The sequence below is a fragment of the Perissodus microlepis genome, chromosome 1, assembly GCF_051167445.1.
Source record: "Perissodus microlepis isolate ML-2025 ecotype Zambia chromosome 1, ASM5116744v1, whole genome shotgun sequence".
NCBI classification, from domain to species: Eukaryota; Metazoa; Chordata; class Actinopteri; order Cichliformes; family Cichlidae; genus Perissodus; species Perissodus microlepis.
The window spans coordinates 29,689,996-29,712,758 of record NC_140461.1 but is presented as its reverse complement, the minus strand read 5'-3'; the positions used below and the strand labels follow the sequence as shown (position 1 = coordinate 29,712,758).

General features: G+C 39.7%; 1 protein-coding gene across 1 annotated transcript; it reads right to left on the bottom strand.

The window, feature by feature from the left end:
• Positions 1–8,670: 8,670 nt before the first annotated feature.
• On the bottom strand, positions 8,671–22,232 carry bbs4 (Bardet-Biedl syndrome 4). The gene is made up of 16 exons (XM_084941971.1): positions 22,168–22,232; positions 20,123–20,165; positions 17,078–17,157; positions 16,589–16,652; positions 16,197–16,308; positions 15,024–15,096; positions 14,605–14,658; positions 14,386–14,513; positions 13,419–13,473; positions 13,244–13,312; positions 12,906–13,058; positions 12,017–12,188; positions 11,696–11,765; positions 11,444–11,588; positions 11,155–11,359; positions 8,671–10,177 (listed from the first exon to the last, which is right to left on the bottom strand). Exons 1-16 carry the CDS (start codon positions 22,225–22,227, stop codon positions 10,023–10,025), a joined length of 1,638 nt encoding a protein of 545 aa, XP_084798097.1. The 5' UTR covers positions 22,228–22,232; the 3' UTR covers positions 8,671–10,022.
• Positions 22,233–22,763: the final 531 nt, after the last annotated feature.

Sequence of the window (22,763 nt, the reverse complement as noted above, 5' to 3'; positions counted from 1 at the left end):
TAAACATGTCTTATTGGAAGGAATAACAGCCACCTAAATTTGAACACAGAGGAGGAAGTGCTTTTCATGCACTGGAAAAGAAAATTGAGTCATAAACCCAAATATGCCTGATTCAGTGCATTTAATCATCGATTGCTCACAAAATTGCAAAGCTGAACGGGGGTGTAACAAATTAAATCTTGATCTTCTCTGTTTTGCCAATAACTCGTGATTACAGCCTTTTATGTCTGCTTCATGAAACTGATTTACACGTCCTGCTGCTTTCAAGTCTCTGCTCGGGATCCCTTGTTGCTGTGATCTCAAAGTTACTGTGACAGGCACTAATTCATAGAACTACTCAGAAATACTGAGAAGTTTCATATCTGGACCTTGACATAGTCAGTATATGCGCTATATGAAGTTAAGTGTGGACTCTTTGGCCACTTGGTAAAGCTATTGCTTGTTTACTGATTCACTTCACACAGACCACTGTTCACCAGCTAGTCACTCATTTTATTTCTCTGTTGCTGGATCTGGGAGCATACAGTGGGTTTATTGGGTTGATAAGAAGAGTAGCAGTGAACCAAAGCAGTAAGTCACAGGATATAAAGTAAAACAGTGAGACAAAAATACATGAAAACACCCCACAGCGCTGTGGGGAACTGCAGACTTGGAGAAAATTCACACTTACTACACAAGTGGAGCTGTCCTTCATCCTTTCATCATGAATAATGACACATTGGACATCTTGCGTTTAAACTGCCATGCCTCTTTAATGTCTCACGAGAAAAAAACATTTTTCCCCGCTGCTGGTGAGGGCACTCCACTGATTTGAGGTTCAATTCCTTTTCAAGGACGCCTCAGCTAGAGGTATGGAATATAGAGCGATGATAAGTGAATACATCTCATCTCTGGTTACTGCTCGCAGTCGCTGCAGAGGTTGTGAATTCTCCTTATATGTTACAACGTAAAGGTTTCAGCTCATAAAAAAACAAGAAATTCCATACTGTATATGTAAATGCAAAAGTAAAGCATAATAACTAAAGCCTAATAAAAAACCACGAGTACAAAGTGAGCAAGCAAAAGATTACACGGTTCCTTATTTCAGCCTTCAATCTCACTAATAGATTCGCACAAAAAATAGAGATAGCTGATAGGATAATGAAAGTCTCTGCAGCTTTTCTGGAGGGATGGAGTTTTGATGATGTCTAATACATGAGTCCAAATCTGTAATGGGTGTTCAGCTGGATCAAAGCATCATTTTCATACCTTCTGCTCTGTTGATGAGGGTATTAAAGATAAAGATAATAATGCGCTTTATTTATCCCTAAATTGGAAAATTCCTTATGTTCGTTAGATTTATTATCCTTAAAAAGACCTTAGGGATGAAAATGCTTTCAGGATAGGATAAAGGTAATCACAATATGATTCATGGGTTCATATTTTTCCTTCCATTTATCACCCTTCAATTCATCCATGTGTCAAAACTTTCTGACTCACCCTCCTGACTCTGTCACAACATCAAGACCATTTAATACAAGTGACGTATTAAAAATAGGCCATGGATATACAGGATATTTGTTTTAATCTGAGTTTAAATACCTGGGATCAGCCATCAAAGGCAACAGACAATGCACATGAAAGGTGAAGCAGAGAGCGCAGGCAGGGTGGAGCAGGTGGAGATCAGTCTCAGGGGGGATTTGTGGAAGAAGGATAGCAGCGAGGGTGAAAGGGAAGGTTTACAGGATGGTCCTGAGACCTGTTATGATGTATTGTTTGGAGGTGGCGCTGACTAAGACTTAGAGAAAAAAGAGGCAGAGCTGGACATGGCAAAGTAGAAGATTTGTGAGCAGGATGGACGAGACTAGAAATGAATATATCAGAGGGACAGGTGAGGTTGAGCAGTCTGGAGACCAAGGTAGACAAGCAAGGCTGAGATGGTTTGGACATGCGCAAAGGAGGGAGAGTGGATATACTGAACAAAAGGTGTTGAAGATGGAGCTGCCAGGGAGCAAGAAGAGATGAAGACCTCAGAGAAGAATCATGGATGTAGTGAAGGATGACATGCAGAGGGTTGGTGTGACCAAGGAGGATGCTAGGGATAGGGTGAGATGGAGGCAGATGATCCACTGTGGCGACCCTTAAAGGAAGCAGCTGGAAGAAGAAGAACAAGAGGAAGACAAATATACGTCAAATAATTTGCCATAGTGTTGTATAACAAACCTTACAGTGACATGAATATATTGTGCTTTTATCAGGAGCTACGTTACGCTTTGGATTAATACACATTTGCTGCTCTATCTAGAACACCAGAATCAGCCTGCCCAGTTTAAAAGGCGAGCTTCACTGATGTGGTTTTGGGCTACATGGAAGAGAAGAATAAGATATCAGGCTTTACTTGGTTGACAGACCAATGAATTGGTGGTTTGGAGTGTATTATTGCTTCATCAGAACTGCTTGCTGGGCATCCCAGTAGCTTCAGAAAGCACCAAATCCCCACACCTTTCTCGTTTCATTCAGGAAAAAGTCACACTGTAGTGAAATGGATCATCTCTAAACCAGATTTCTTGTATTGGGGACAAACCACATTACTTTCATGTGCTGAGCTTTTTTTTTTCCAGGGCTTTAAAATCACATAAGAACCCCCACAGAGAGCTGCGTGCAAGCTGCATAATCACTGGGATACAAAGTGGGCTTAAATTTTAATGCTGTTAGTTTTACTCCTCAAAACAAGTTGAAACGTTAAAGAAAATTGATGGGTTTGTGATTGAACTTTCAGCGTTTGCAACATTTCATCTAGATGCAAGTGGCGCTGCATACAAATTTGTAAACTGATCTGTGAGGAATTTCTGATTTATTAGAATTCCCAAAGCAGCTTGTATTAGACAGGTGCAAAACGTGTTTTCTAAACGAGCAGTCTCAGCTTCATTCATAAAACCTCGTAAATCAAGCAAAGTGAAAAATGATCGCAACCATCAAAGGTTCATTAGTAAATCTAATTTTTTTTAAACAAATGAGAGATCAAGCAATCACACAAGCCTTCAGGATGTAATTTCACTATAATATATTAAAGGCTGAGCACACTTCCTCAGAAACTGATCAATCATCTTACATCCAGTCTAACAGGTCAGTTTATGAGCAACCTTAAAAATGTCAGATACTTACCTTGTTAAAGTAGGAGGAATTGTGTGACCTTCCTAAAAGCATCTTAACTTTCTAAACCGCTGCTGTCCTATTTATCCATATTATATATTTTGTATTTATATATGTGTATATATGGTATATTTATGCTTATATCCTTACTCTCATTCCCCTTTATTGTATCTGTAACATGCAACTTCTGTCGGTGCTGTGCTACTGGAAACTGAATTTCCCGGAGGAACCCACCCGAGGGATTAATAAAGTTTCATCTAATCTAATCTAATCTGTCTCCAGAAACTGCAGCGATTGTCTTAATCTTCCCAGCATACTCCAACCTCTTGATTCATCGCCTGATCTGTGCATCGTGACGTTTTCTTTGTGGAGCAACAACTGGCTTTTACAACCCTGATGCAACTATGTCATTTAAGTTTTTTAAGATTTGAGAAGTGATTTATGTTCAACTCTTATATTTAGTCCTTTGAGTATGATATAATTTCTCAGTGCTTCTGAGTTTGTCTTTGCTTCTATCGTTGATAGGTCGATGATATTATTTACCTACTGAGTCCAGTCTGTCCCAGTTTCAGCTCTGCGTTTTGTCCTTACTCTCTTGTCTCTGCGTTTTGCCTTCTGTCTGTGTCAAGCTCATGTGTCTTAGTCTTTGTCAGTATTAACTGTTTCCTGTTTTATTTTGGTGAGCTCTTGTATTCATTCTACTTCCCCTTCTAATTATCTGTGATAAGTTTGAGCTGTCCTCCCACCTGCTGCCCATTCCCTCATTATCCTGTGTTTGTAGTTATTGTCTCAGTTTCCTTCTGCTCTTCGTTGTGTCATGATTGTGTCCTCTCTTGCAGTTTGTTCTTTCGGGTAATTTCTAGATTTGTGTTCCTTGGGTTTTTTTTTGAGCTGCATTATATTATACTTAGTTTAAGTTCAATACTTCTTCTTTTTTTAAAACTTTGCAAGTTATTTCTGACTCCTGCCTGCCACACAGCCAGCCGACAACAGGCGTCAATCAGACACAGCATGAAAAGTAGTGAGCTTGCAGATATGCAGCATCTATAGGCGGGCTGAAGTGGCTTAAATACCAAAACCTATGTGAGAACTGCCAGTCGCATGTGTGGAAGAGTATCAGCAGAGCAATGGAAATGAGCCATTATCAGTTGATCCGCCAAGATTGAGGGTTAGCATGACTTTCAGTCTTGGTGGGCAAGGAAAAGAAGAGCTATTCACAGACAACAAATGGTTAAAACAAAGAGGAGCATATTGTTTATTTACAGAAATAAACCATTAAGTTTATTCATAATGCCATTGTAAAGTCAACAAGGGAGTCACTTGCATCCTTTCTCATAAAATATACCAACTTATTACAATAATAAATAAAGTAAATATTACAGATGGGTTTAAAGTATATAATAATTGTAGTGTTTTCTGATAATAGGACAAAATTTAAAGAAATGAAAGAAATGTGTGTAAGCGATTTAAGTGGGGTGAAAGAAAAAAAAAAGGTAGACTATTTTTAACCGCACAGAGTAACTGGTACTAATCTTGATACTTGAGACCTCATGAATATCTGTGAAACTGCTTAAACGTGCCAGAAAGTGGACAGGGGAGGGAGTACACCAGGAGCTGCAAGCAATATTACAATAGCTTTGCAAGGTAACAAGCTGAGGTTACAGAACTGTAGACCTAGAAAATCATGTGAGAGTTCTGAGATACAGATAGCCAGAGTTCTCAAATATCAAGTTTACACAATAAATACTACGGATACAAAGGACATAAACATTTCCCCTTCGTATTAGTCAAAGTCAGCATTGTTCTGTAGTGGAAGAATGAGAGTCCAGCCTTCCAGGTGTGAGCAGACTGACAACAAGCCAGTCAACAGCTGAGTCTGAAAACAGCTGCAGCTACCAGCCACAGTCCAAAACACTGTAAAAATCACAAAAAAGAAACTCTGCATGCAAATAAAAAAAGTTAAATAAAGCATAATCTACATTCTTACTCCATAGCCACAACATATCATCGGAATAAAAAAAAATCTGCATTTATTTAGGCCAATTATTTTAAGTTACACCCTCAACACTGCAAAAGCCAAATAAAACACAATGGCAAACCGTACGATTCCCTGGAGCCAGAGAAGTTTATGTGAAACTTCCACTAGTTACTGAGACACTTCCAGAGGCCATTTGAATTGTAGACAGATGAGAATGGAAAAGCAATCTTCCACAGCTGCTCTGAAATATAACTGGAGCAGGAGCTGTAACTTACAGGCCATCAGCTGGCTTGTAAAAGTTACGACCGCAGGCACTTCAGGCATGCACGGTTTAACAAGCACCTAATGAAAAAACCTACATACAGTCTCTCACAATAATACCTGCGCATGTAGATTCTATTCTTCCTCGTGAAAGTAAACCAAAGGAACACAAACAGATCAATGGTCACTGCTGTCAGAGTCTTCAGGGTCAAACGCTGATTCGCTTGGATTTCAGGTCGTAGCAGTGACATGTGAGGCCACATAAAGCAAAGCCAGGAGATTTTATCTGTCTTCAACTATTTGCCCTCGAGACGATGGTTATACTGGATAAGGCGTGAACCGACTGAACGAAACTGAGATCATACCAGAGCAATAACAGCACAAAGGATTAAGACACAGAGACGACATTTGTACCTTTCACAATGATTCTGTGTAATAAAACAGAAGTTTTTAAAAAAAGAAAATCAAAAACGGATACTTTAGCCGTATTACTCGCATGATTTTTTTCCACACTTTTATATTACGCTCCATAAATGATTACTCTCTGGCAAAACGGTATTCTGTAAGTCTAATAACGGGCTCAGTTAGGAAGATAAATGGCAACAATAAAAGAATATTAGAATTGTTCACTTCAGTCATGGCTGTGCCACATGGGAAATTTGACATGGCAGGAAAAAAACACACGTAAAAAATGACTTATTCATGTCTCTTATTCATCAGTTTGACAATTACTACCAAGTTCTTCCATGTTTGAGCTTGAAAACTCAATCACAGGAAGAAAAAATAAAGATCTTGCATCACTTGTCCTCAAACCTTTATCTTGTCAAATCTGAGGAAATGGAGTAAAAATAAAGACACACTATCCACATCTATAGCTATATGGAGAGATAGAGATAGAGATTCAGATATCTTGTGTAGCTTACTGATCAGCTTCTGAAAGATGCAAGTGCACAGCTGCAGCAGTAAACTCAAGTTCATACAAATAAAGCACATTAGGTGGTAAAAACAGAGCTCAATATTTTGATACCAAACTGGGTCATATACTCCTCCTGTTAAAGTCTGTAAACAGTGGTCCCTTTACAGTGGAAACCAACTTCTCCTGTACACAAATAAAACTCTAATATCTGTGTTTCCACGCGGTGATGCATGTGGTATACCGACTCAAATAACCAGAGCGGCGACTGCCAACACAATCACTTCTCTGCACTCACAGTCTCCAGTCACGGCTGCGCTACGATGAAAAACAACCACAAAGAAGAGAGACAGACAAGCAGCAACCATGTTGACCTGACACTTGGTTCACAGCAATGTTCCGCTCTGTGCTGAGCCGGAGGAAAAAAATCCATATTTACATCCTGTCCTTGTCAGACCCAGATGCAAGATCCACGACTGATCAAAAACACAAGAGGAATACGTCTTATTCTAATAATAATAATAAAAGAGGCTTGTGTCCCTATATGCAGACCTTCACACGGCTCTCTTTAAATATCATTACGTCCAAACAGCAACAGATTCAAAAAAAATAATAATTTTTTTTGCAATCATGTTACAATTGAATCCTCTGTGTAACATGTGTGGTTAATTGAAATTTTTGTTGTTTCAAGTATTAAACAAAACAAAACAAATTTCATGTTTTCTGTCCTGAAGCTGGCAGAGACTTGTATTTGCCTGCTAACTGAAAGCACTGAAGCTAACATGTAATCATCATGTAAACACCTATTTTTAAAGTTCTCAGAGTTTGTTGATGTAACAGAAACTCCATTTAAAGTTTTCCTCCCAAATGACTGTCAGTGACCTTAGCACAGTTCTCCACAGAGCCTGAAAAATCATCAGCAGTGATGGGTGTGCGTTTGGGATTTTGGAGGCTGGTTGGTGGTTCTAAATGATAAATGCACGAGCGTAATTTATCTGTTTGTTTATTAGTTGGTTATTAATTAAAACAAAACAACAATGGCACATTTAAATACCCATAAATTAATAAAGACAATCCTTTGTGTTCTGTTGTCAGAGGAACATATTTTATAAATAGCTTTGTTTAATACATACAGACTGTCCCATGCATATTATAAACGATACACACTAATATATTTTCAGTTTGTGAGTGACCTTCAGTGAGCTAATTCACGAGGTCTCATCATACACCAGAGGTTTATCCCTTATTCATGAGACCCCAACCCCATCGTCAGCTTAAGCCAACCTTGAAAAGTTGGTCGATATGAATCGTGAGTAAAAAAAAAAAAAAAAAGTGCCTTTATGAGTACTCCAATTGTCTCACAGCTCATATATCTGGGACACTGGCTGCCAACAATATAACACAATTATATTTAAAAACAAACTACTCGCTGTGAAACCTTCACTGAGAAATAACTATGTTGGTAGTCCAGCCCATGATTCAAAAGCTTGTAGGACCCTCTAACAGCAATAACTGTCTCTCACATCACTGTAGAGGAATTTTGTCCCATTCTTCTTTACAACGTTGCTTCATTTCATTGAGGTTTGCTTATGAGATCTGGCTGGGTCATTGCAACGCATTGATTCTTTCCTCTTTCAGACATTCTGTTGTAGATTTGCTACTGTTTGGTTGACTCAATGACTGCAAAGTGCCCAGGCCCTGTGGCTGCAAAGGAAGCCCAAATCACCAGCCCACTGCCACCGTGCTTGACTATTTTCCCACTCTGGCTTCCTCTGTCCAAAGGACATTATTCAACGAGTATTTTGATTTGTTCAATGCAAATCAGAAAGCAAACCAGAGCCATGCTCCCGTGCTCTTTTTAGAGAAACTAGGCTTTCTGCTGGAAACCTTTCCAAACAGGACGTAGCTGTTCAGTCTTTTAATAATTACAATTTAAAGTTTGTGACGGTGTAACATGCTAACCAAAGCCTGTGGAGTCTGAAATTTAACTTTGGGGTTTTTCCGTTTCTTTGACGTTTGGGGTGAATTTGTTGGGTCAACCACTCATGGAAAGATTGTTGTGTTGTGTTAACACACAGCTGAATGCTCCAGACCAACAATTGCCAAAACTTGTTTTTTTTAATAGAGGCGCATTTGATTAGCAACACTTGTCTGCTAATCAAATGCTGTTAATCAAATATCTTCTAATTCTAATGAAAGCAGTGAGAGTATTTCATTTTTCACTGGACTGCACAGAGTCCTTGAAAAACTTTTTCTCACTTGACTGCAGAGCGTATGTTTCAAAGCTGTTAAACAATACTGTCCCCTGTTGGTGGTGCCTAACTGAATCACCTTGACACAACAATACAGCACATAATCTGGACTTTACAAAAGAAGCGGACAGCTGTTTTATTTAAAATCTTATTTAATATTAAATACATTACTCTATAAACATAACACTTATCCACATATAAAAGCATGTATCACTATTTATACTCAAGTCCTATCAAACAATCTATATCCAGGATTGAAACAGCTCCCATTCTATCCTCACATTGTAGCGGTGATTGTCACAGCATTTCCTTCACATTGACTGGATCATATCAGACAGTCAGTACAAATAAAATCCATCCTTCAACCTTATTGCTAAGCTCATCATAAATGAATACTTGCAACTTCACAGGCCCGTTATCACCATTTTGCTGAATACAGACTTTCTTTCTTGAATGTACAAATATGTACAGCTAAGTTAAAAAACTGTTGGTTTACATCGGTGAGTTGTGTACTGATATTTCTGAGATGAGAGGCATAACAATGAACACCGACCACACCCTTTTCACATGGAAATGTTGGAGCAGGACGTGAAACTTCTGTGCTGCTAAATTAAAACCAAGACTGAACTACCATGAGCTAGAAAAAGCACAAATACAGTGGCTTGGCTGCGCTCAAAGGCTACGTTCACACTGCAGGCGAAAGCGCATGAAATCCGATTTTTTTTGACCCTATGTGACCCATATACGATCATGTTATGACAGTGTGAACAGCACAAATCCGATATTTTCAAATCCGATCTGAGTCACTTTCGTATGTGGTACTGAATCCGATACATATCCGATGTTTCAGAAAGCGACTGCTGTTTGAACGGTCATGTCGCATTAAATCCGTCTTTTACGTCACTGACACAAGACAGACGCCAATTATTAGCGCCCGAGAAGACATCGCGAACGCTTCCTGGCCATCCAATGTAGATGTTAGTGAAACTATTGGGAAGACAACGTCAACATTTTATTTGTACTGTATAATCTGCAGATTTTGACAGAAATCTGCAACTATTCTTTGAAGCACCGCTCCTCTCTAAAACAGCAATAAGGATCATTATTATGTTATTTACATTGTTATGTAAATAACAAAATAACTTAAAGCAAAAATTGGGAAACGTAAAGTCCGAATTCTTTATATTAAGGGCCATCAGTCAAACAATACTGTTTGCTCTGGGTCTAAACAGAGCGCGTTGTGTGTGACGTCTTCTTTTGCGCATGCGGGCCGCTTTGAGCGTTCACATTAGAGCACGTTTGCTGTCGCATTTTATTTGTAGTGTGAACGAGCAGACCAAAAAAATCGGATTTGATCAAAAAAATCGGAATTGAGCATTAAGACCTGCAGTGTGAACGTAGCCAAAGAGGCTTAATTGTCCTCCATTACAAATAGGTGACCTCAAAGATGACACAAGTAGTGTAAGACTGTAGCCACCAAGAGAATTCATTCCTGCACCTTCGATTTCATTTTGGAGGTTCTGGGTTTAGGGTTGTCTGACTCTGCGGGCTCTGGGGATCCCGGAGGATCAGAAGGTGGGCTAGGGGCTTCCAGTACATCATCTTCTGGCTCTCCTGCATTGGAAGGGCCTCCGGACACCCCTGGAAAAGACAAACAGAATTCATGCAGGTTTGTTTCGCTACAAGCTTATCAGAAATCTTTTACTTTCTGATGAGACGCGTGGGGTTTATTAATGCTGAGCTCTGCAGCATTAGCTGGGAATAGTGATTGGTCCCAGGCTGTAAATGTCTATATTATGTCACATGGTATGGGACACAATTTAATTAATTCTCTTTGCAGATGTGCAGATAGTACCAGATGTTTCTAAATCCAGCTGTAAAGTACATACACATTCAGGTTGGTTGGTTGTCAAACAATGGCTGGTAATTGCTGGTTGTTAGGGGCTAAATAGATGCCAGAGCTGTGGAATTATGTAAAATGCCAATGTCACTGAAGATGTATCTATTGTTCTGGTGATATTTGTTACCAGCTACACATGAGTGGGAGAAAACACAGGCCATTGGCTCCAGTGAAGAAAAGCACTACTATCCACTTACCTTTGAGAGCTATAAGCCGCTGCAATCACTGCACAGTAGCCTTGAATTCATAAGCTTACCCGTGTGTCATTTTTCCACACTATTGATTCTCTTTTGTTCCAAAGAATAGAACACACAGCATACAGGCAATAGGTTGACTTCGTTTTTTCCCCCACATATTCCATTTCACCTTACCCTGTATATTCAATCTGCTACAGCAGTGAAGGCACGAGCCTTTGAATATACAGGGAAGTGATATTTTCAAGTTTTCCTTTTGAATGAAAAAAAAGAGCTTTGGTTTGATGCAGAGAGGTGGAAGCTGCAAATCACCCACTCTGCCGGCGTTACACTGGACTCCTTGGAAGTCATTTTGAGTTTGCGTTCAGAACAAATGTAAGCGAGCGATTCAGTTTGACTTTGATGTTTCAGGTTCTTAACAAACGTCCCCTTCATCTTTGATCAAAACGGCACAGGAGAGGCTTCACCGTGGAGGCGGATCATGAAATATTGCTTTAAACGAGACCATAACTGGTCGTGTGTACCTGTTGACAGCTGAATGTTTTTGCTGTAGCTTGCGGCTGAAGACATGGCCTGACCCAGGACTTGGTTAGTACCGAGGGGAGCACCGGGGGTTTTGGTGGCTGCTGCAGAATTTGGTTTTGATTTGGAGTCCTTGCCTGGTTTAGTCCACACCAGCGCTTCTGTCACCTGTAGAGCAGCTCCCATTTTCTGAGCCATGTCCATTAGCTGTTAGGGATTAAAATGTGTTGCGTTGGAACAAAGAATGACCACTAACTTCAGAGACATCATTGATATCAGGATCTACAGTACCTCAGGATCAAATTCAAAGTTGCTACTGCTGTCTCGGAGTATGTTGACTTTCCTTTCCATCTCCTGGTATTGATCCAGAGCTCCCTTCTTGTCTCCATGATTATAGAGGAAGATTGCAAAGTTCAGGTTAACCAGGGGGTTGGATCTGTGGAAAATTGATCACCAAGAAGATGAAAAAAAAAATCAATGATCTGATACAGTTTTAAATTCAGATCAATGGAAGTTTCAAGGTGTTACGTAGGACAGGCTCACTCATCCAGAGTCACAGCTTGCTCGTAAGATCTGGTAGCGTTCTCGACATCCTCCAAGTTGGTCAGAGCAACTAAAGATGTGACAGGAAATTTTTTGTCACATACACACTTTTCAATTTTCAAATCAAATGTAAATGTGCTCAAGCTGCTGAATAGAATTAATGAAAATACTAATACATTTATAACCCCCCCAAAATCCTTTAAGCAGCGACATTTTCAGTAAAGTGCTATTTAAAAAGCTACCCCTGTTTTTGCCGTCATAGATTTCCTCTTCAGGCAGAATTAAATCATGAAGGATTTGTCTCTCTCACTCACTCCGTACCTGCCAGCAACATGTAGAGCTCCCCCATTCGTGGATTCAGATTGATGGCTGCGCTGAGGAAGTGGAAGGCAGAGGCATACTGCTGCATGGTGAGGTGTACCAGACCAAGGTTGTACAACACTTTCCAGTCAAAAGGAGACAAGTAGTGGGCCCGCTTCAGGCAGCTGATGGCCTGTGGGAGACGTGAAGTTAGGAGAGAGAAATTGTCAGGACCTTTAGGTGAGTATCTTAATAATATATGAAGTAGAACAAACAGGAACATCAGATTCAGGAACATATGTAGAAGTTTCCTGAAGAAGGAATTGTGCCAGATCCTCTGAAGGTTTTAGCCAAAGAAAGACCACCAGAATTGTAATGAAGTTATGTTTTACAGAGTTTGGGGGGTTTGATGTCATTTTCTCAAGATTAATGAAGATTACAGAAAATGTAGAGATTGTATAGTACTCAGTCATCCCCACAACGTGTTGGGATTTCTAAACTAGAAAAAAAAAAAAAAAGAATTGAATGAAGTTGCTTTTAAAATTAAGATATGTTCACATTATATATATGTATATATATATAACATATATCCCAACACCTAGCAGATACATACAGTAAAGGCAACGTATGTGCCGCGCCCCTTCGCTGCATGCCTTCCCCCCTCTCTCTCTCCCCACTTTCCTGTCTATCTACGCTGTCTCTATCAAATAAAAGATAAGATAAACACTGTATTGTATACACAAAGGGCTCCTTCAGAAACAGCAGAATTAAGTGGCTGGGCTGTGATTAAAGGCACGAGCCATGGCTGGTGTGGAAATAACACAGAGTAGGCTTTTTGTGTGTGTTGCCTTTTGGCAGTTTTCTCATCCAAACTGGATGAAAACAAGCAGGAAAAAAAAACATTACTCACAGCTACATATTTCTTTTTCCCAAAGAAGCACATGCCAATGTTGTTCCACAGAGGGGGACTCTCCGGCACAGCACATGCTGCCACCCTGTACTTGTTCATAGCCACATCAAAGTCACCATGGGTCTGCATCATGCTGCCTGCAGCCAGGATGGCCTAGGAATAAAAACAATGATTAGAGAGATATTAGAGGAAGATGTAGCCTTGATGAAAGATGAAAGTCAGGCCGTAACATCTGACAGGGAATGAACTGATTTGAAAGGAACCTGGTGCACTGTCCTCAAGGAGGTGAGTAACAAAATAAGCTTCTGCCTAATTGTAATGTGTAATTACCCACATACCTTATAATTGTTGGGGTCAAAGGTGAGGGCATTCCCAAGATGTTCAAATGCTTTCTGGTATTTCCCAAGCTCAAACAAAGAGAAGATTGCTGTCATTCCTTTTTTGCTGTGCTCATCATTTATGGGCATATCATTTCATCAAATCATTTTAAAAAAGAAAAAAAAATCTGCTTACCTGCAAAAACAGCAGGCCCAGTGTTGTGAGGATTTCAGTGTTTTCTGGAGAAAATCTGAAAAAGAGATGAGCCAAAAGAATAATGTCAGTTAACCTATGCCAGCAATCATATTCAATGCATGTGCTTGTTCTTGAGCAAACATACAGCAGCTGATATCTAGGGAATCTCGTGATTATTCAATCAGCCTTTGATTCGGTATAATTGTGGAGTATTAATTATGACCTGTGGGGGGACGATGGGGCTCAAAGAAAAACGGTAGAGAAGAGGCAGATTGGCATTAAAATAAGAATCACAGTGGTAAGTCTCATTAATAGCGACACCAGTATTGGGGCTCTTGATTAATTCATTTACCCCCAACAGGAGGCAGCCATAATGAGCTCTATTATAGACACAGATGTCATTTCCTTATTTACACCACAGCCTAATGTTTAAATATTCAACATGCGAGGAGAAGTGGAAATGAACTGCATTTATACTGAACCCAGAGTTAAAAATGTGGCAAAGCTTTAAGTGTTGAATAAAATTATTTCTGGAGACAGAAAAGCCATAAAAATAAAAACCAAGATGAAACAACTTAAAGTATGCGAGAACCTTCTGAACCAATGTTTGAAGGCGGAATGTTTAAACTTCTCCACAGGAATCTAAAGAAAATTGTTTGACTTTGTTGTCATAAACAATTCCTTAATGAGAACATCATTAATATTTTCAGGCCCAAACCCCCACATTTCTCTTTTTGCTGTCAAGCAATGTTGGTATCGTGCTGTGAGTGCTGGTGTTCTCATTAATATTTTGGGGAGATTTTAGTGGGACAGCCCCCATTAGACTGTTTAAGTTGGGTTTTTGAGAAATGTATCAGCTCTAATGGACTGCTGTACATGTCAAGAATGTTTCAATGTATAGTACATACAGAGTAATGCCTAACAACATCTAGCATGAATGGCTAACATTATATATATATGCACTTACTCCACCGCTTTCTTGTACACCTCTATGGCCTTGTCTGTTTCTCCAGCCAGCAGGTGAACCTTCCCGAGCATCATGAAGGTTTTGTCGTGCTTGTTTATCTTGAGAGCTATCTTTAGATGCTCCTCAGCCTGACAGAGACAGAAGATCAAAATGATCAAATCCCTGTGGAACAACTACAATTTGTCCTGCTATAGTGTTGGTAAACTCAGCTGTACTCACATATTTGAAGTCTTTGATGAAGAAATAGCACAATCCCAGATTATGACTGATCTCCTGGGGTGAGAAAATGTCAGATTTTACATGGATCATTTTTGCATTGCACGGGTTGAGCTGAATTTAATTTCCAAATGTAAAAGTTTTATAGTCCAACAGTTCTGCAGTAGCATTAGAGAAGGAAGTGGGAGTGATTAATGGTAGCACAACTTCGATAGCCCCCTAGTAAAACAGCCCTGGACGAATTTGGATGTGCAACCACAGAGCTGATTGTGATAAATTGTTGCAAGTGTGAGAAGAAAAGGTTCAGTCAAGGTAATTCCCACTCTAAATGTTGGCAGAATTTGTCGGTGCTATAATCTCTGCAAAAAAAAAAAAACACCTTAAAGACAAAGTAGGAATTAAGAGTGTTTGCTTTCTACTACCCAGTCGTTCTCGTTGAGCCTTGCAGCTTCATGATAGAATTCAATAGCTGCTTTGTGCTTTCCCAGAAGAAATCTGAAGAAACAATAAACAACAATAATCCATAAGAGACGATAACCCATTTTAATTACTGCTTTCAGAATAACTATTATTACAACATTAAAAAACAAACCATTCAACGAAGCTGTATTCATTTTTCTTTACAAAGGGAGGCATTACGGGTCAAGAGGATAAAACTTTACTATAAGCCCCGAACTTTCCCATTGGATTACTGATAACAGAGACAACATCTTTATAACATAACGTTAATGAAACTGTGTGTTCATATAAACACACCTGACACTTTATTAGGAATGCCTGTTAAACTAATCATAAATACAAACATCACATGGCAACAACTAAATGCATTTCAGCACATAAACATGGTCAAAATGACCTGATTAAATCAAACTGAGCATCAGGATGGGGAAGAAAGGTGATTTAAGTGACTTTGATATTAGAACAATGGAAAACTGTTGCTTGGTTTGCTGAGTCTCAATTTCTGTTGCAACATTCAGTAGGGTCAGAATTGGTATAAACAACGTGTAAACATGGGTCTTGTCTTGTATGAATGGTTCAGGCTGCTGGTGGTTTAACAGTGTGTGGGATATTTTCATGACCCCTCTTGGGCTCTTTAGTATAAACTAAGCACCATTTAAATGAGAGCATTGTTGAGTATTGTTGCTGACCATGACCATCCCTTTGTGACCACAGGGTGCTATGTTCTGATGGCTGCTGTCAGCAGACTAACAAACCATACAAACTTCAAATAATGTCAAACTGGTTTGTTAAACATGACTATGCACTTAAATTGTATTCAGATGGTTTCCACAGTCACCATATTTTAATCCAATAGAGCATCTCTGGGATGTGGTGGTAGATTTCCATCATGAATGTGCCGCAGTCTGCAGTAACCATGTGATGTTATCATGTCAATACGGACCAAAATCTTAAAGCTGACCAATGCATTAAAAAACAGTTTTTTTTCCAGTGTTTCCCCTTCAGCTGTGAAGGTTCTGGCTCTAAGCGGCCTGCAGTGTGACTGTTATCACTGTATATTTCTCCCCTGTGTCTGTCTTGTTAGCTAATGGAGAGGCACTGATGCGCTCATAGAGGCTTCAGTGCAGAAGACTCACAGTGATCGGGCCACTTGCTTAAGATTGTCTGCACTGTTGGGATTTAAGATGGCACAGCTCTGAAACAGCTCCAGGGACTGCTGGATCTTGCCCTCAAGACGCAAGATTAGTGCTGCACAAAGAAATATAGACACACACACACACACACACACACACAAAATAAAAGGATCTTCATCTGCTCGAGGAATTAAAAGAAAAAAAAAAAAGCATTTAAAAAAAATCAAGGGCACAGCATGAGGTCCGAAGAGCTGTTTTTGGGGAAACTAAATCATGTACTTGTGCAGCTCTGGTGTTGACTACCACAGAGGTTTTACTTGATGTAGCTGTTTAAAAAATATCTTACACATTAAAAGCGGAAAAAGGGAACGGCTGCTACAAAAATGATGGCTCACCTTGAACATATATAGCATATTCACACATCCCATTAGTCTCCTGCAGTTGGTCTTTGATGATAACCTAAAAAGGCGCAGAGTGGAAAGACAATTTCGAAATCCATCCAGTACTCAGATGATATAGAGGAATATTACACCCTGTTCTGTACATCTGTAGATATTAACAGAGTAAGCGGAAGGGATGTATGTCATTATCGCCTCACACAAATTAGATATGCAAAGAAAACGCGTGCAGGAGTAGTCCAGTAATATATCTAACAAGTACTATTCAGAGACTTTATTAAGTGTGAAGCAGTCTCAATGAACAGCGCTGCATGCAGCGAATGAATCAGGCCTTAGACAAAGCCGCGTGCATGTCGGGAACTCAATATCTTCATCATGTTTATCTTCACTGAGGTCAGAGTGGGTCTTTCAGTCAATCACACTGAGCAGTCACAGGTCAATGACAGACTAGGCCGCAAACAGAACTGAGGAATGAAGGCACTTTACCTTACAAGTATCGTAGTCCTTGAGGATATAGTGCTGGTGGATTAACCAGTTCCTTCTCTCCACAATAGGAAGCTCTGGAGCTGGGTGGAGGAACACCATAAAAATCTAAATATTACAAATGAATAAGGATTTTGGAAAAAAAACAACAAGAACTTTTGAGCATGTTATTGTGCAGATGATGTCTTATTTGGCTGATAGCTCAATGATTAATCCTTAAAGAGCCCTCCTTTTGCAGTCATTAGTAAGTCTCTGATCTGACAGTTAACACAGATGTAACACTGCAACCTAAATCCACAGGCTAAATTTAAGTCAAGTCACCGAGTAGGCATGCCGCAAATCTTAGCTCGTTAGCAGTTTTTTTTTTCTTATGAACAGATGGCTCAGCCTATTAAGAGTAATGTCTATTAGAACTATTTTTAATGTATGCCATCTTTTCTAATTTGACAGCTGAATAAATAATCCTGAAAGCAGCCTCCCCATGCAGTTGCTAGCAAGTCTTTGATGTGACAGTTAACATAGATGTTAACACTTCAACCAGAAACCCCAGGCTAAACTGTAATCAATTCACCAGCCACTCTGTAAATGTCACCTTGTAAGCAAGTTTTGCGTTACAAACACTGCTTTTTTTCCCCCTCCTCCCCCCCCCCGTGTCTCTCATTTAATGTCTCGACAGGTTGAGATATTCTCCCTGTTGCCAGGGCAACAATGTCTCTCGCAAGCCAGGTGCTTGTGACAGAAGAGCGAGGGTATAGAGACAGAGTCAAAGAGGGATGCTGAAGGAATGAGCAGAACAATGTAAAGCCAGCTTTAGAAAGGGTTAGGTAACCTCGAGAACCGAACCACAACGCCTCCAAGTCCTCTCCCCAGTGGAGTACAACATTTCATTTTACAAGGAAGCACACATAATTCCAATTCAAGCGAGTCTGATGCTGGTAATCCCGTTATCTTGCACCTACTACCTTCCTCTGAGGCTAAAAATAGGATTGAAGGCATTGTGAAATACAGTGCTAGGCTTTACCATTGACACTGGTGGGGGGGGTGGGTATCGTTAACGAACTCTGAGTGTTAAAAAAAAAAAATACAGTGTGAATTACACCAAAGCTCCCCTCTGTTTTATCTTTCAGCGCCTCAAGAAGAGCTTCGCTGATCTGCTGCTAGAACTTGAGCCCATTCCAGATACTACACAGAAATCCACTCCATCGCCGACTGTGAAACGGCACGGGCTCCACACGTTTGCCACGTCAAGACTGGGAATGGCCCTATTTGTAGGGACCCTAATCCGCTTTCTCCCTGCTGAGACAGCAATAATATTCTTGTCTCTGGGTTTCAGCTGTGGTCCTGCGGTGCTCTATGGTCCACATACATAAAGCAAGGCAGAATTTGGAGAGGAGTGATGGGATACATGGGCAACGTGTATTCCTACAACTACTGTATGAGAGAAGGATAGAAAGAAGCACAGAAGAACAGCCCAGCACGAGGTGTCCTAAATATAGTAATGTAAAAAACTTCATTGCAAAGAGAGTTTTCTCATTGTTATATTTGATCTGGATGAAGCTAAGGCAGCTTTGCCCTCAATGTGTTTCAACCATCTGTTAAAAGGGGATAAGAGCAGAGGAGAGGCATGCTGAGATCAAAAGACACATGGGGAGAACGTAATGAAAAATATGATGAATATTATTTTTGGAAGTTCAATCACACACACAAAAAACCCCCTCCAAAAAAAGCCTTCATCTTGTCAAGTCATTTAGTCTCACATCGAGATGCTGACACCTTTTTTTTCCCTTTATCGGGAATGTGCCAGAAATGACTGTCAGTATCCTAAAAAACATAAGGCAGACTGCTACATCCGAGTCAAGAAACTCACACTGGATTTTATTAAAATCTAACATACTGTACTAATTTTTTTTTAATTTACTTTAGATCTTTCCATTGCACAGCACCTGTCAGGTATTAACACTAAGAATGCACAAACAGCAGTGCTCAAAATCTAACATAATATACTCTGCATACTACTCTGCATAGCAAAGGTAAAATTGTGTATGCCTTAAATAACCATAATTACATTTCACAGTGGTAACTGCAGAATGACTGTGACTTATGGACACAATTAAGGTTTATGTCACGTTGCTTGATTATGTCAAATCTTTAAATGTCTACATTGCAAAATGGATGGGTCCTTGCATGTGACTGTTTTCATCCAGTTGTGATCCCAAGTTTCAGTGATGAAGTGCCAAAAATCGGCTGATATACACTTTAACACGCTTTGCATTTGGAAAACTTTTTATAGAATTATTTTTGCGTATACAGTCTGTATGAGGCATAATGAAGTCACAATTCCCTGTAGATGAAGCTGTGAAGTTCATGCACCCAGCTGCCACTTTATTTTTAACTCAGCAGCAGCTTTAAAACAGTGCATCTCAATTTTAAAGTTCCTCTGCGTTCAGGTTGTTATCAAGTCTGCTCCCATTGGTGTATGTGTATTAGCCTCCTAAAATCCAATCTTTACTTTCTTTCTTTTTTTTTTAGTTAGAACAGAGGTGTGTCTCATATTAAGTACAACCCAGGAAAGGGTTTGCATGCCAAATAAAAATGATCATTACCACATCATAGCATGTACTCAACTGCTTCCACAGAGGTGCAATTCTCAGTAGCTCTGATTATTATTATTATTATTATTATTACAAAGCACTATAAAACAAAGAAAAGACAAAATATCTGTGGGCAGAAGTATAAACTATTTAATGGCACATTAGGCTTCAATAATAATGACAAAACATCCTCTGATTACCAGACATTTTCTACACAGAGAAATATCTGGAAAACGGCTCAGCAGCATAATGCCTGTTCACAGCCTGTTCCTTACAGAGAAAACAAACAGAAGGGTGAGGGTGACCTCTGCAGGCCGTTCACTTCCAAAACCTTTAGTTTCAGTTATCAATACTTAACCAACTTTTAGAAATGAATTTCAAAAAAATGAATGTCACACAACAACATGAAAATAATTAAATTAATTTCAGAACATGACCTGCAGTGCTTTCACTGTACCTTTAGGCGCCCGACGTTTCTTGGGTTCAGTAGCAACAGGGAGCTGAAATATGTGACAAACAAGACAAGCAGAAAAATAAATAACAGCAAACAGGAGTCTGAAAGTCAAGTGAAAAACAAAAGTTTCCTCAGGACTCTATGCAGGCCTGTGAAAACCTACATCGATCCTTACTTCTTTACAAATTAAGAACGTCAGTAGCTGCCAGCCAATCAGATGCACTTAATTAACTCATCATTGGCAAGTGTGAGCACCTCTATCAAAGATGATGTTTTCTTTTAGTTTGCTGGTGTGTGTTTTGCATTGTGTTGTGTTGTGTTTTAACACAATGCAACAACCTTCCCAGGGCGTCCCTTCGAAATCACCCCAAGGTCAGATGTTTACGGCTCAGAGAAAATGCAGGAAAAAAATTCCAAGCACTACATCTCAGACTCTAAAGGCCTCAGTTAGCATGTTTCAATTTAAAGTTCATGAGAGCACAATTAGAAAAAACAATTATGGCTTTTCCGGTAGGATTGTCAGGAGAAAGCCTGGCATCACAGCTTAGGTTTGAACCAAACTCCAAGAGTTCTGAAAAATGTCCATTGGACAGATGAGATCAAAGTACAGATCTTTGGTCATGATGCACAGCGCTGTGTATGGTAAAGATCAATACAGCATATCAGCACAAACACCTCATACCAATACCATGGGTGTGTTTTGTAGCCAGAGGGCCTGAGCACCATGTTATTGAGTCGATCATGAACTCTCCTGCATAAAAAAGTGCAAGAGAATGGCTGAAAAAGAAAACAATCAAGGTGTTGCAATTGTCCAGTTAAAGTCCACACCAAAACCTGACTGAAATGCTGTTCCAGGACCTTAAGAAAACTGTGCATAAACAAATGCTCAGAAACCTTAATGAACTGAAGCAACTTTGTGAAGATAAAGTCATGCAGAAAAGTATTACTAATAATTATTACAAGTTATTGCTTTTACATGGTACATCTACAGGCTATTGAATCATGGCTGTGTGGGAATGTGGGCCAACAAGTTGAATGACATGTGTGTTTACTTAATGAACAGAGAGAGAGAAAACACTCTTTCCCAATCAAACAGTAGAAGCATGCAGATCTGTAGGGTTGGATAGACTTGGTGACCAAACACTGCCTATTTGTCACCAATTCACTTTATAACTTCTATGGACAGAATTTCTAGGCATAACCAAAACATACTAGAGAGATTATGTCTCTCAACTACTCTCTATTCTCAGTGTTCCTCCAGAAGAGCTGGAGGACGTGAATGGGGAGAGGGTTGTTTGGGGGTCTGTGCCAGCATGCTGCCACCACATCCCGATTAACCATCAAATGAAGGATGAATGGAATGATACATTACATTAATGCATTTTATTCAAATTTTGGAGATGTACCGGTAAAATTTTGCAATGTAACGTGCTCCTGTGTATGTTCTGTTCAGTGACTGCAACAACAGTAACATTTGCTATCTTCACAATGTACAGGTAGATGCACGCATGCGCAGTTCTTCTCGCATCACATATTTTTCTTCCCATATTTGACCTCACTTGTGGATTGTTTTGGATGTGGTTGCTGATGCTTAGCAGTTTATTGATATTCTCTACATGTCATTACACGCTGAAAGTTATTATTACACAGCGATAATATAACTGTGATTGGTCGTAAGCCGGTTAATGAAAAGCTGCTTGATAACGTTTTCTACGTTATCGTATATTAAGGGTGGGCTAAAGCTTCCCAAACAGTCCACAGCAATCCTGCCATTCTGCCACAGCTACAGCTGTCAGCGTTAAGGTTTAAATTTGCCCTTGAGTGAGTGAGATTAGTCTCGCAAGTTGCCGTTAGCTGCAGCTTAATCAACTTAGCGCCGACTTAGAATAGGCTAGCCACCTAGCTAACTAACGTTCAAGTAAGCGTTATAGAAAGCGTGTGGTAAAACCTGGCGTCGGGCTTTCTCGCGAAGTGTCACACTTTCATTGTATTTCGAGTCAAGTTTGTGTTTATTCAAGAAAAGGAGGAGCAGCTTGCATCGCACTCACCGTTGCGGTTGTTTCCGCGTCCGCCATCTTGGGATGAGCAACACTAGAAGCTGTTGCCATGGATACGTCAATGGCGCGCAGACACGTAGCTGGTTGGATTTGTGCTCTCGGATTAAAGAAAAAAACTTTATTTACAAAAAAAGGGTTTAAAAAACATTTTTCGTCTTTCATAGTTTTCACTCGATAAGATTCTGTGTATTCTTAATAAATAAGTACACCACATGATTCAATAGCTTGTAAAATGACTTTTAGCAGCAAGAACTTAAACTAATAATTTTCTGTATGACTTTATCAGTCTTTTAAATCATTGCAGAGGAATTTTGGCCCACTCTTCTTTACATCATTTATTTAGTTCATTGAGGGTTGCAGATATGTGTTTATGCACAGCTCTCTTGAGGGCCCAGAACAGCATTTCAGTCAGGTTGAGGTCTGGACTTTGACCGGGCCATTGCAATCTTTTCTTTTCATAGAATTGATACTGTGCTTGGGATCTGTGTCCTGTTGTGTATCGTCACTTTTATAGACTATTTCAGTATACACAGGAGTTCATGGTTAACTTAGTGATTGCAAGCTGCCCAGATCCCATAGCTGCAAAA